The 13,361-nt window shown below is 40.6% G+C and overlaps 1 protein-coding gene across 1 annotated transcript in view; it reads left to right on the top strand.

The window, feature by feature from the left end:
- Positions 1-12,076, top strand: part of TNKS2 (tankyrase 2) — a 53,481-nt gene extending 41,405 nt beyond the window's left edge. The window contains exons 20-27 of the mRNA XM_075841410.1: positions 814-899; positions 1,472-1,592; positions 2,507-2,604; positions 3,084-3,158; positions 3,240-3,345; positions 5,220-5,406; positions 6,812-6,968; positions 8,137-12,076. Of these exons, the coding sequence (XP_075697525.1) occupies positions 814-899; positions 1,472-1,592; positions 2,507-2,604; positions 3,084-3,158; positions 3,240-3,345; positions 5,220-5,406; positions 6,812-6,968; positions 8,137-8,199 (893 nt within the window). The 3' untranslated portion in view covers positions 8,200-12,076. The remainder of the gene's footprint in view (positions 1-813; positions 900-1,471; positions 1,593-2,506; positions 2,605-3,083; positions 3,159-3,239; positions 3,346-5,219; positions 5,407-6,811; positions 6,969-8,136) is intronic.
- Positions 12,077-13,361: the final 1,285 nt, after the last annotated feature.

The raw sequence follows: 13,361 nt of genomic DNA on the forward strand, positions 1-13,361 counted from the left end.
GAAATGAAAGCATAGAAGAAATAAACAAGTTAAGATAATTAAAAATAGTGAATTAACTTTGTTTGAACAGTCAAAAGCTTCTTCTTAGGTAGTTCTGACATAACCTAGAAGTATGTTTTGGATCATTGTCTTGCTGTAGTCTGAACCCCTGACCAAGTAGGTGTACACCAGAGGGTATTGCATGGCGCGTCAAAATGCTGTGGTAGCCCTTTTTGTCCCGTGTGCCAGTAACTGGATCCAGCAAAAGAGCCCCAGACCATCACACTTCCTCCTCCATGTTTGATCGTTGGTGTCTCGCACCCTGAAGCCCCACGACCGGAAATTCTGTGATTACGGGTACTGACGGCCGCGAACAGCCACCCGCATTTGTGGGTCCATAGCAATAAAATAAATAGGACATGTTCTAACTTTTGTGGAGCTTTTCTGCAGCAAATATACGAGACGGTGTCCGTCGGCCATAGAAATGAATGGGTTTGTAATTACGGACTAGCTCCATGGTCGTGTGCATTATTGCGTTTTGAGGTTAAAAATGCATATTTTTGTGTAACTTACTTTCGAACCATTTCAGGTTATTTGCTGTACTAGAACTGTGTTAATGTAAAAAATAACTGGGAAAATGGAGGTGTTCTAAAACTTTTTTGACCGGTAGTCTATATACTACACATGACATTTCTTTAGTTTGCTTCACATATTTATCTGTTTGAAATAGTTAATTACTACCACCGTTTAGTCGTTTTACCTAAAAACTGTTCATTGACTGGTTTAGACTCCATTGCCAAGATACTGATATATGTATTGCATTTCTCTCTTTAGAAGTGGCTGGAGTTGATCTTAGTATCAGTCAGTTTTTAAGGAACCTTGGACTTGAACACTTAATTGACATCTTTGAAAGAGAGCTGGTAAGTTATAAAGCAGAAAACATTGTTGTTACCATACAAGTTCTACAGTAAATGAGCCTATTATACAGCCAGTCATAGATAGAAAAGACCCCACCGTTGCATTGAGACCGACACTTAATTATAGGCAGTAGTTGTTATAAATGGAATCAAATTAGGGAATTTTCTAGGGACCGGAGCGGAGGTGGTCCGAAGAGGTGGGACTCTCATCCATTGGACATCTATGACATCTCCTGTGGATATTCCATAGATGTCCAAGATGGTAAAACCCCTTTAGTGCAGAAGGTATTTACATGCTCACTTCTATCACCTATCCACACGACCAGGAAATGAATACTCGTTTTTCCGAGATCGGCAGAGGCATGAAATAGTGCAATCATGCTCCCAGTGGCCTACTATGCATCCAGAACCGCTAGTGTATAGCACCGATACAGCGAACCTGGCTGCTTCCCCTGGATTAGTAGATCTCACACATTTATTCCACTCATCTCTTTACTGGTATCAGAAAAATATGCCATTTCAATTCACTCTTCCCTTCATACAGGTTATAAATTCTTTGTATGGTCTATTTACAGATAACACTGGACGTCTTAATTGAAATGGGACACCAAGAATTCAAGGAAATCGGAATTAACGCTTATGGGCATAGACATAAAATCATAAAGGGTGTGGAGAGGCTTATATCAGGTCAACAAGGTAACATTTTTATTTATTTTTGTGTCAAGTGAAAAGTTTAGACTAATATGGACTAATGCAAAGTTGCGCTTTAACATTTCAGTTGTCATCAAAGTCTGACCTTTGGGAAGAAAACGGGTTCAATATGTTTATTGTTGATTTAATTGTGGTGGTGGAGAATGTGCTTTACAGGTTTAAAGGGGTTATCCAGCGGCCTAAAATTCTATGCTAATCAATCTATATTGAGTAATCGAGTAACTTACTAATATACTTATTGAAATGCGTCCATTCGCTGATTGAGAACAGTCATGTGTTCCAGGAAGTCCTGTAGTTCCTTCAGCCGCGATGACGCGTCTGCACAGGCCCACGTGATGAGAGGGGTCTCCGTGTTGCCCACGCCATCAAATCACATGACCGCTTCTGCTCTCTCGGCAGGACACTACCATGCACATTCACAATGTGGGTGAGGATAGAGGAAAGAAAGGGATGCCGGGACTTTTAGTTTTACACTGAAGCTGCAAGTCCTGCCTCATTACCGGAAGATGACAAGCCGCTCTGGCATTAAGTCAGGTTGTTTTGGGCTTGTCAAAGTGCAAGTAGCCATGCGGTGTTTGCAGGTTTTGTTGATTTTTTTTATTTTTTATTTTTTTTAAGGTCCGTGGATAACCCTTTTTTTTTAAAGTCATGGTAAATTCTGCTTGCAATTAGTTCTAATGACTGTGCGGGATGAGCGGATGCCAAGGTCAATATTTGTACTGAATACTGCAGATACAGACTACAGTTGAGCCATATAATAATTTTGCAGTATCATACGGTGTCATCTTGAACAACTAGATGGTTGCAGAGCAGGAGAGTACTGGGGAGAAAGCTTTCTACTTTCTATCAGCAAAAGTCTTTCACGTCCAAGGATTTATAAGCTCGATTTTACCTTCTAGGCTTGAATTCGTACTTGACACTGAACAACGCTAACAGTGGGACTATATTAATCGACCTCACTCCAGATGATAAAGAGTTTCTTTCTGTGAATGAAGAGGTAAATTGTTTTTCTTTTGCTTTTTGATTCTCTCATGCCTTCCTATTCATTTATAATCTATGAAGATTTACTTACAAGGAAAAAAAAACCCAGAAGGGTTATGTGAAGTCACCTGCTATATCCACAGTGGACCCTTCAAAATGAAAATAAAATTCTTATATGCAAAGAGATCCTTGCACTGGTGCTGGGAAGCAGCAGCCATATTGGTGGTGTGTGTCTATCTGTGGCACATTCATAGCTCCACAAGAACGTTGCCTGCTGCCAGTGTTTGGGCCACACTTGTAAATAGCGAGCACATTATTTATTAAAGTTTGCTCCCAATCAAAAATGCTGCCAAAACACACATGCTGGTACATGTACTTTATTTGCCACACCGCAAAAATACAGCATGCCCTAAACCCTGAGGCTTTCTGTTCCAACATGTGACTAGGATTTCTAGTGCAACTTGTGATTTTATTTATTTTTGCTTTGAAATCTAGATGCAGAGCACCGTTCAAGAACATCGAGACGGGGGGCATGCCGGTGGGGTTTTTAACAGATATAATATCTTAAAGGTAAGGTAATGCGTCTTGAGTCATTTTGTGCGTGATGTAGACCTGGATCAGTAAAACGTCATTGTAACTGTCATTCCCTAGATTCAGAAGGTATGCAATAAAAAGCTGTGGGAAAGATACACTCACCGGAGAAAAGAAGTTACAGAGGAAAACCATAATCACGCTAATGAAAGAATGCTATTTCACGGTAAGCATCGGGCATGTTCTCATCTAGTGTAAGGTATATCTGGGGGGGATATGAGGACCATATTAAAAGGTAGATAGATTTCCCTCTAGATCTGCTGACCTGGCAACCTCTAGTGAACTATGCAGTCAGATTGTTACATATTTCCATGTTTTGCTGCGTTTTTAAAACATTTTTTTTTAATTACATGCAGTTAATAAGAGGATTACTAATTATTGGCTGTATGTTCTCTAGATTAATGAGTTCCAAACACTTGTACGCAGCACTTACAATCCATTTATTTGTGAACACTCTGCTAATATTTGCAGCCATTGATACATTTCTTCAGTTTGTCCTCCGTACCATCGGTGTTAGACTTCCAGGTGGCAGACATTCAATACCAGCACTATTGCTGGTACTGACTTGAGTGATTGATCAGTAACTGATTTTAGGTGTGTGTAGGGTTGTCACGATACCGATACTTTGTGTAGTATTGCGATTCTCGTTACCTAAACGATACTTTGCCAACAACAATAATAATAATAAAGTTCTTCCGTTTTCTGATGTGAGGCGCGTGGTGTGATGAATTTTGAACCTCCTTGTGCCTCACATTAATAGTAATTAACCCCATCATGTTCCTCAAGCATAATGGACAACATTAGGTTAATGTGTGAGGTACATGATTGGGTTAATTAGTATTAATGTGAGGCACATGGAGGTTTAAAATTCATAATCCCTCGTGCCTCACAATAAGTGAAAGCAGTTTTTATTTTATTTCATAATAAGCGTAAACAGCATAAATGACGCTATAAATTTGTTATTACGGTCGCAACAATACCGGATGTGTATATTTTATGTATTGAGATTTATTTTAATGTTTATTGCAAAAAATGTTGTGTTTTTTTGTTTTTAGTTTAACATTGCTTTTATTTTATTATTTTTAAACTTTAATGTACCAGCATATATCTGTATGCCGGTACATTAGCCGTTGTACAGCTAGTACACAGGCAGTTGTTAGGACATACCTAAGTATGCCCTAACAACAGGAAACATGGTAAGACAGCCCTGGGGTCCTTCGATGGACCGTAAGCTGTCTGCCCATATATGGTATTTCCCTCATTGGCGTCACAGGGATTCCCTGTGACGCGATCCAAGGGGCATCCTCCTTCTCATTTTCCCTTTTTGAATGCTGCAGTCAGCTTTGATCGCAGCATTCAAGGGAATAGCGGAGAGGTCAGACTGTAACACAGCCATTGCCCCATGGAGTGATGCGACCGGCGCTGCACTAATCGGTGGCGCCATCACTGAAGACAGAACATGGGGCTGTTTTGCAGTGCGCCCACTATGTTCTGTCTCCGGTACCAGCGCTCATTAGTGCAGCGCCTGCCACATCAAAACATACTGACCCCGTGCATACTTGTCAGGATTGGGGCAATGGCAACTGCAGCCCCGCACTGACTAAATTCATGTGTTACAATACAAAGCTGTGCGGCCGTACAACTTCGTATCGAAATACAGGAATTAACGGTATTGAACCGTTTGAGGGTGCACAGAATCGATATTTCAATGTATCATGCAACCCTAGGTGTTAACAGTTTCAAGATTATTAAAAGCAGCATCCCATCTTGTAATCCCCTTCACTGTGCCCCATTATGACAAATTAACGACACAGAGGGGGTCTCAAAGAGCAACTCTCACTCTGGCAGACTCCACTAGACCGTTTATTACATGGTTTTCCACTCCGGTCTCACCAGGGAGCCATGATGATCCGGTGATAGTTGAAGGGGGTTTGTTATGAGGAGAGATGGTGCAGATGGAAGAACCACATTAAGAATGGTCTAAATGTATATGCATAGGTTACAACATGGATTATTTACGATGTGCCTAATCTTTTACAGGTTCTCCATTTGTAAATGCCATTATTCACAAGGGGTTTGATGAAAGGCATGCTTACATTGGTGGCATGTTTGGAGCCGGTATTTACTTTGCTGAAAACTCATCAAAAAGCAACCAGTATGTTTATGGCATTGGTGGAGGCACAGGATGCCCAATTCATAAAGACCGTTCTTGTTATGTTTGCCATAGGTGAGTGCACGTACTGTAGCCATTTATATAGTTAGTGCAATAATAAGATCTCTGTTGCAAATCCACAAGAAAACCAGAACCGTTTCCCTTTTGACTTCACAGGAAGGAATTTTAAGTTCTATATTATGTTTTATTCATTAGTTAAGGGGTATTGCGGTCAAAAATATTAGTCGCCTATCCACTGGATATGAGATTAGATTAAGTGGTGGTCTGACCGCTGTGACCGCACTTGGCTGTTTCCATCGGTCCCATAAAGTTTGAATTGAGTGGCAGTCAAGCACGCCCCTCCATTCAAACATTCCTTGCCAGGCTGTGCAGCTGAGAGATTATTATTCCAAAGATCAGTGGGGGTCCTAGTGGTCGGACCCCCACCCATCTGACATTTATCGCCTATGCAGAGGGTAGGTGCTAAATGTTTTTGACCATAATACCACTAAGTTTATAATCAGAAAAGCCCAATGCACACGCTGCAGATTTTGTTGCAGAAATTTTTGTGACTGAAAATCATTTCATTCATCCAAATGGGGTAGTTTCTGCAGCAAGCACAAAATCTGCAACAAAATATACGTGTGTAGGGGGTCTAGAAGTTGATCATTCAAATGCTCTCATAATGTGCTATGACTGCTTCGACCACTAGATGGCAGGCTGATTTAGCATAACTGGTATTCTCTCTTTGGTGCTCTTTGAATCCCTGTCTCATGCGCAGCCCTGTCCGCTTTACCCAGAGTAATCCTTTAAAGAGGTATTCCCGTCTGAGATATTTATGGCATATGCAGAGGAGAATGTGTGTCCCCCGATCCCCTGTTTGGCATGTCCAGAGAGGAAAAGACACAATGGACGCATCCATGCTGCTCTCTCCATTGTAGGTTATGGGAGTCGTGAAATGCTCCGTCGTTCCCATGTTCTTCAGATGGGTGGGAGTCCCAAAGATGGAACCTTCACTTGTCAGACGTTTCTGGCATTTACTGTTGATGTGCCATAAAGGTTTTAGATGGGAATACTCCATAAAGTTTTATTGTGGCCCATGGGTGTTGTACAGTCTGACAATGGGGCCATCAGACCAGAAAAGGCTGTGCACCCCTGAAGTATTGTAATGGAAATAACTCTCCACAAGAATAAAATAAGAGTTGGGTGGGCGCACTGTCCCGTTTCTGTATGTCCCATGTAATACAATTGAATGAATGAATGTGTCTTTGCAGTCACCTCTCCTCTGCAAATGAAGGACATGGCACCATAAATGTTACTGTAGGGAAACACTTTTTTTAAATTGTGTGAAAAAGCACCTTCACGTTCATATTTCCTCTTGTACACTCCGTATCTGCTAATACCCATCATGCAAGAGGTGAAAATGTACAAAAATGAAACCTGTAGGTGTAACCTCCGATTTTTTTTTCCTCCTATACAGACAGCTGCTGTTTTGTCGAGTGACGTTGGGGAAATCTTTCCTTCAGTTCAGTGCGATGAAGATGGCTCATTCTCCTCCTGGTCATCACTCAGTCACTGGCCGTCCTAGTGTTAATGGGCTTGCGCTCTCGGAGTACGTAATCTATAGGGGAGAACAGGTAATTACTTATTGTGTGCTTCAAGCCATATTTTGCTGTTATATGGTAACTGTGGAGTCTTTTGGGATGGGAATTTATAGTGACTATAATGTTTTGTAGTGAACAAGACGATAGCGGTAATAAATTACCACACAGGACTACTGTCAATACTTGTGGTTATATTTTATACACATGAATTATAAAGTGCTATATACTAGTCCTTCTCAATGAATCAGAATATCATCAAAAAGTTAATTTTATTTCAGTAATTCAATTCAAAAAGGGAAACTCCTATATTATATAGATTCATTACATAGAGTGATCTATTTCAAGCATTTTTTTTTCTTCTAATGATGATTATGGTAACCGTTAATGAAAACCCCAAATGTATTCTCAGAAAATTTGAATATTAGGTAAAAGTTGAAGATTGTCGTCTCATGGTGACACTCTAATCAGCTAATCAACACAAAACACCTGCAAAGGTTTCCTAAGCCTTTACAAGGACTGGTCTGTTACTCAGTGTCCAAAGTCCTGTTTTCAGATGAAAGTAAATTTTGCATTTCATTTGGAAATCAACGTCCCAGAGTCTGGAGGAAGAGTGGAGAGGCATCAATCCAAGTGTCTTGCGGTCCAGTGTGAAGTTTCCACAGTCAGTGATGTTTTGGGGGCCATGTCATCTGCTGGTGTTGGTCACTGTGTTATATCAAGTCCAGAGTCAGCGCAGCGTCTACCAGGAAATTTTCGAGCACTTCATGCTTCCCTCTGCTGACAAGCTTTATGGAGATGCGGATTTAATTTTCCAGCAGGACTTGGCACCTGCCCACACTGTCAAAAGTGCCAATACCTGGTTTAATAACCACAGTATCACTGCGCTTGATTGGCCAGCAAACTCGCCTGATCTAAACCGCATAGAGAATCTATAGGGTATTGTTAAGAGAGAGATCAAACCCAGCAATGCAGACCAGCTGAAGGCCACTATCAAAGCAACCTGGGCCTCCATAACACCCTACCAATCAGAACTTATGACATGTCGAAAGTTTTTTTAAAAGTTTTGTTACCCTTTAAAATTCCCCAACAACCTCTTTAATTGCTTGATGAATAAGCAACGGTGTAAAAGTCTATCACACGAAGTTAATGATTGTAGTTTCTGTTTGAGCTATTGCTAACATGTATATTGATTGTTCTGCAGGCATACCCAGAATACCTAATAACATATCAAATAGTGAAGCCTGACGCAGCAGCGGAGGGATGAGTGACTTCTGGACTACAAAGTACATATGTGATGGCAACCGGAGAGAGACTTAAATAAAGCAATGCCAATACATTGTAATGTTTTCAGAGACTTTAGGCTTTAAACAATGTTTAGTACATTTCCTGAACGTTCACAACAATATTGTTTATCAGCACTTTAACAGACGCCATTCTTGATATAAATGGGTTTGTCTATATTTAATTCCACACAAAAAAATGTATTGCATTAACTTGAATTTTAATTTGTGGGTGTTTTGTTTGTTTTTTAATACAACGCATTGGATCATCTAACTGAATTCCTGTAAAAATGCATTACTAGAATTGTGTCTTTTTAACACACAACATTTACACTGAATACAGTTCATTTGTACAACTGTAAATAAGAGCTTTTTGTACTTGCCTGGTATTTATTTACATTGCTTTGTAATATAGTCTTTTAAAATTGCGTTATGTACAAAGGAGAAAAATATGCACGTCATTTGTTTGTTTGAATTGAAGCCCCCGGCTGTCCTATTGTGTACCACGTGGCTGGCCGGTATGTACCGAATACCCAGATGCAAATTGCAGAGGTAAGATGGCCATGACAAATGTGGTTTTCCTTCCACAATGTGTAGATGTAGGGCTCTGCGCACACCCTTACCCGACCCTTATTTTTGGATTGTGATGGAAGGTTTTAATGCAGGGAAAACCAAAATAACTTTCTTTTTGTATACCAAAAATAGAACCGCCAAATTCCCAATAAGGTAAACTTTTCTAGGGAACTCTTCTTACGTTACATTCTACACTTGATCAAAAACTACCATAGAATGAGTCCTATAGAAGTTTTTTGAGAAATGAAGACTAAATGCAATCCGTTGTCGATGCTAAACACTTTTTGGTTATCACCCCATTTAGCGTAATCTGCTGGTCGGTAGATTTTTCAAGCCTTTTGGTGGCAAGTTTCCATTGCTAAATCAGTAATGGATTGCAGAGAGGGGAGAGACTAAAGCTCTTCTGAGAACAGGTCCTACCTACTTCAGTACCACAAATACAACTAAATGTATTGTGTGAACCCAGATATAAAGATGGCCTGTCTGCTCTCCTGACATGAACAAATGTTTTTTAGTAAATAGTTGTATTCCCCATGAAATAACAATTCAGGAGTATCTTTTCTGAAAACTCTGTGCTGCTCCTCTGTTATTCCTCTTGGCAATGTATGTATGAGTAAATTAACAACTGGGTGTTACAATTCCCTGTGTAAATAAAGTGTGTCCCTACACAGTCTGACACTGTCAGAGATGATTGGACTGTGTCAGGGTTTAGGGATATGCCCCTTTGACAACTGGGCGTTACCATTTTCCTTACTCATATATTTCCAGTAAGTAAAACCGGAACGGTGCAACAGATTGGTTATAAAGGATGCTCCACAATTGATATATGGGAAAGGTAAGTTTTTGCGTAAAAAAAAAAAATACCGGATTTGAGGAGAGTAGACAGGTCCTCCTTAAATGATGAGGTTCCAGGGGTGGGATACTGTTTGACAACTTCCTATGGGTGACTAAGCTCCTCATATTGGTGAGGGATTAGAGGATAGATTCAAATCTACATCACCATTTTCAAGTGGTTTAGTAGTCGAGAAAACAAAGCTGACCGCTGTTCATGGAGATGTAGTCAGTGTTATTTCCAGACATGAACTGCGGCCAGACTGTATCCGTGTAATGTGATTTATGATCTTCGCTCATTATCACATGCGAACTCCTGCCCGGGTCTGGACTGCCGGCAGCTATTCATTCATGGTGGTAGATTGAGATTATACTAAGAAGTAAGTAGATGTTGGGTGTGGAGAAAATGCCATTGCTGAAGAGCGTTCAAGGTTATTACGCCATTGCTTTATTGCTCTGCTTTTGAAAATAGTAGAATATTGAAATGCTACTGTGCCGGCAACACCAGGATAAATCAAAATCCCAATACAACAACGACTTGGAACTGAATCCTAAATAACATTTAACGGCCTCTTGAATAAAATGTACAGTTTCTACAATACTGCGCTAGAAGGTTCTATCAATGTCCATTACTCAGCATTATTTTAAATGTTTTACTGCAAATTATTCTGACTTCCAATTTTAATAATGATGAAAATAAAAAAATCTCAAAAATCATGATCCGCTATACAAGTAGATTGGATTTCTAAAGCTGGATTTGATGCAGTTTTTATTAGCCAAAGCCAGGAGTGGATAAAAAAAGGAGTATAAAGGAAAGACTAAGGTTATGTTCACACAGGGCGGATACGCTGCGTAAAAGCACACTGCCTATCCACCCTGAGCGCCGCAGGGAATTTCGGACGAAAAAGCGCACCAAACTGATGTTTTTTTGGCTGGAATGTCCGCGGATGAAAACTGCACGTAGAAAAAAAAGTCATACGTAGCCATGGCAACGCATCTCTCTGCAGGCCGGCCTCCTGGAAGACGTTTCATCCATTGGAGCTGCAGCCCTTGATTGGCTGCGGCAGTCACATGACATAAAGTCATCCCAGGAGACCGGCCTGGATGAAGAAACAGAATTCTGGATAAGTATACGGTTTTTTTTTTCTGAGTTGCGTTTTTTACGGCTGAGTCGCTGCTTTTACCCTGCAAAAAAAGCAATATCTGTTATTTAAATTGGGAAAACCCGTAAGAAATAAGCAGCGATTACGCAAATACAATTGACGTGCTGGGGATTGAAGTACTGCAATGCAGGTCAATTTCTGCTTTTTTCTGCTCTGCATTTACGCAGTGTGTGGATGAGATTTTTCCGCTCACCTGCTACTGTGTTATGCTGATTATTTTCTGCAACAAAATCTGTTGTGGAAAATCCGCAGTATTTACGTTACGTGTGATTTTACCGTAATAGTTCTCTCTTTTTGTATCCACTACTTAGCTCCAAAAACTGCATGTGTATATTCTGCCTTAGGCTATGTTCACACAGAGTTCTTTGTAGGCGGAATCTCTGCCTCAAAATTCAGTTTGTAAGTTTGAGGCAGATTTTCCTCTCCCTGTACGCCGATCTTCGCTGCATTTTTGCCCTGCGGCCTTTGAGCGCCGCGGGCATAAAACACTGCGAAATACGCTTTCTCTGCCTCCCATTGAAGTCAATGGGAGATCAGAGGTGTAAATGCCCGAAGATAGGACATGTATCTTTTCTCCCGCGAGACGTGGGAGGCATTTTAGGGCCGTTTTTGCGGCGTGGTTTCCGTGTCAAAAAACTCTGTGTGAACATAGCCTTAGTTATTAATTCCTCAGTGTATAAAACTTAGAATTTCTCAAAAAAGAAAAGGTTTGCAGTAAGCCTGAACTTTTTTTTTTTTACATTTTGTCTAACCCGTTTCCTTCTCAGTTTTGCCCATATGTATGAGTTGGCATCACCTGCTGCGCTACCTCTGCTTTTTTTTTTTTTTTTTTTTTTGTAGTGTGTCAAAGATGCTCTGTTTGGTTTAGTACCTTTCTACATGTAGACTTGTGTATATACTGTAGGTTAGAAGTAATTGTTGCATTTTGGGCACGTTTTTACCAATCTTTATATACCTGATGAACATTTTATGGTATACATGGTCGGATCTATTGAAGCAGTTGTAGCTGAAATCCTACGCTGTGGCATCAGGTCCTTTTTGTTTTAGAACTCATTGCGGGAAGTCATTTGACATAACTTGATCATATTATACACATTGCTTGGCATTCAGACTGTAGCATTGGATGATGGTGTTCTGTGCTCTTCCGTGTTCACATTCAGTACAACATGCATTTGTCAAACTGATAACAATTGTGATGTTAAAAATAACTTTTATTGTAAATTCTATAGAAGAGGCTCATAGGCTTTTTACAGTCATGCCTGCCGTCTCTATTAAATTTTTGTGATGTTTAAAATTTTGTTTTCTTGTTTTGAAATGTTTCTTGTAGAAAAACGATGTAGGATTTTACCTGCTTGATGTAGCAGCAGGCAGCTTCAGGATCAGTACGAGCAGACTCATTCTATTGATTGTGTGGGCAAATAAAGAGTGTACATGCGATCAGGAGCACGGTAACCGCTTCAATACACGGCGGAGGTCAGAGGAACCTCAGCGCTGATCACGGTATTCGAAAGGGAGAAACTGAAGTGGTGCAAATGGAGCCTATACCCAGGGCTGTCTGACCAGATCTCCTGTTAGGGCATACCTATTAGTGCATGGGCCAATACACTAACCTATAGATATAGTACCTCGCAAAACTATTCACCCCTTTGGTATCTATTATGTGTTGTAGCATTACAACCTTGAAATAAAATAGAGTTTTGGGGGTTTGTATCGATGGATTTACACAACATGCCTACCACACTGAAACACAAACATTAAGACAGAAAACTTAAATGTGCATAAGTATAAAAGTCAATACTTTGCAGCAAAAGATGCTCCACAATTACAGATAGAAGTCTCTTGGAATATTTCTCTATTAGTTTAGCACATCCAGGCACGCAGCAGGTTTGCCTGGAAGAATGGGCAAAAATGCCAAACTCCAAGTTATGGTGTGTACAGTCTTCACATGACGCCACAGATTCTCTATTAGATGGAGGTCTGGGCTCTGACTCGGCCATTCCAAGACCTTTACATGGTTTCCCCATGAACCTCTCCAGTGCAGCTTCAGCAGTATGTTTATTGTCATTGTCCTGCTGGAAGGTGAAGCCCTGTCCCAGTCTCAAATCTCTGGTAGACTGAGTCAGGTTTTCCTCAACAATTGCTGTGTATTTACCGCCATCCATCTTTCCTTCAATCCTGACCAGTTTTCCAGTCTCTGCCGATTGAAAAGTATCCTCACAACATGATGCTGCTACCACCTGCTTCACTGGGAATGGTGTTCTTGGGGTGACGGGAAGTGTTGGGTTTGCGCCACACGTTGTGTTTCTCATAATGGCCAAAAAGTTAAATTTTAGTCTGTCTTTACACACCAAAAAAAAAGCTTCTATATCTACGTTTCACAAACGTTACCGAAGTGTCGGGACTGTGAATAGACATCGCATCCTGTCTGGCTGGAATGTCTAGTCACTGTCTAAACACTTCAGTAACGTTAATATGTCAGTATAAGACAGCACATAGTGATCAACACAGGATCACTATGCGTGGAGTAAATGAATGGAGAGGAGTGCATGACGCTGATTGGTCACTGATTGGTCAGCGTC

The sequence above is a fragment of the Rhinoderma darwinii genome, chromosome 11 (genome assembly GCF_050947455.1).
Source record: "Rhinoderma darwinii isolate aRhiDar2 chromosome 11, aRhiDar2.hap1, whole genome shotgun sequence".
NCBI lineage: Eukaryota > Metazoa > Chordata > Amphibia > Anura > Rhinodermatidae > Rhinoderma > Rhinoderma darwinii.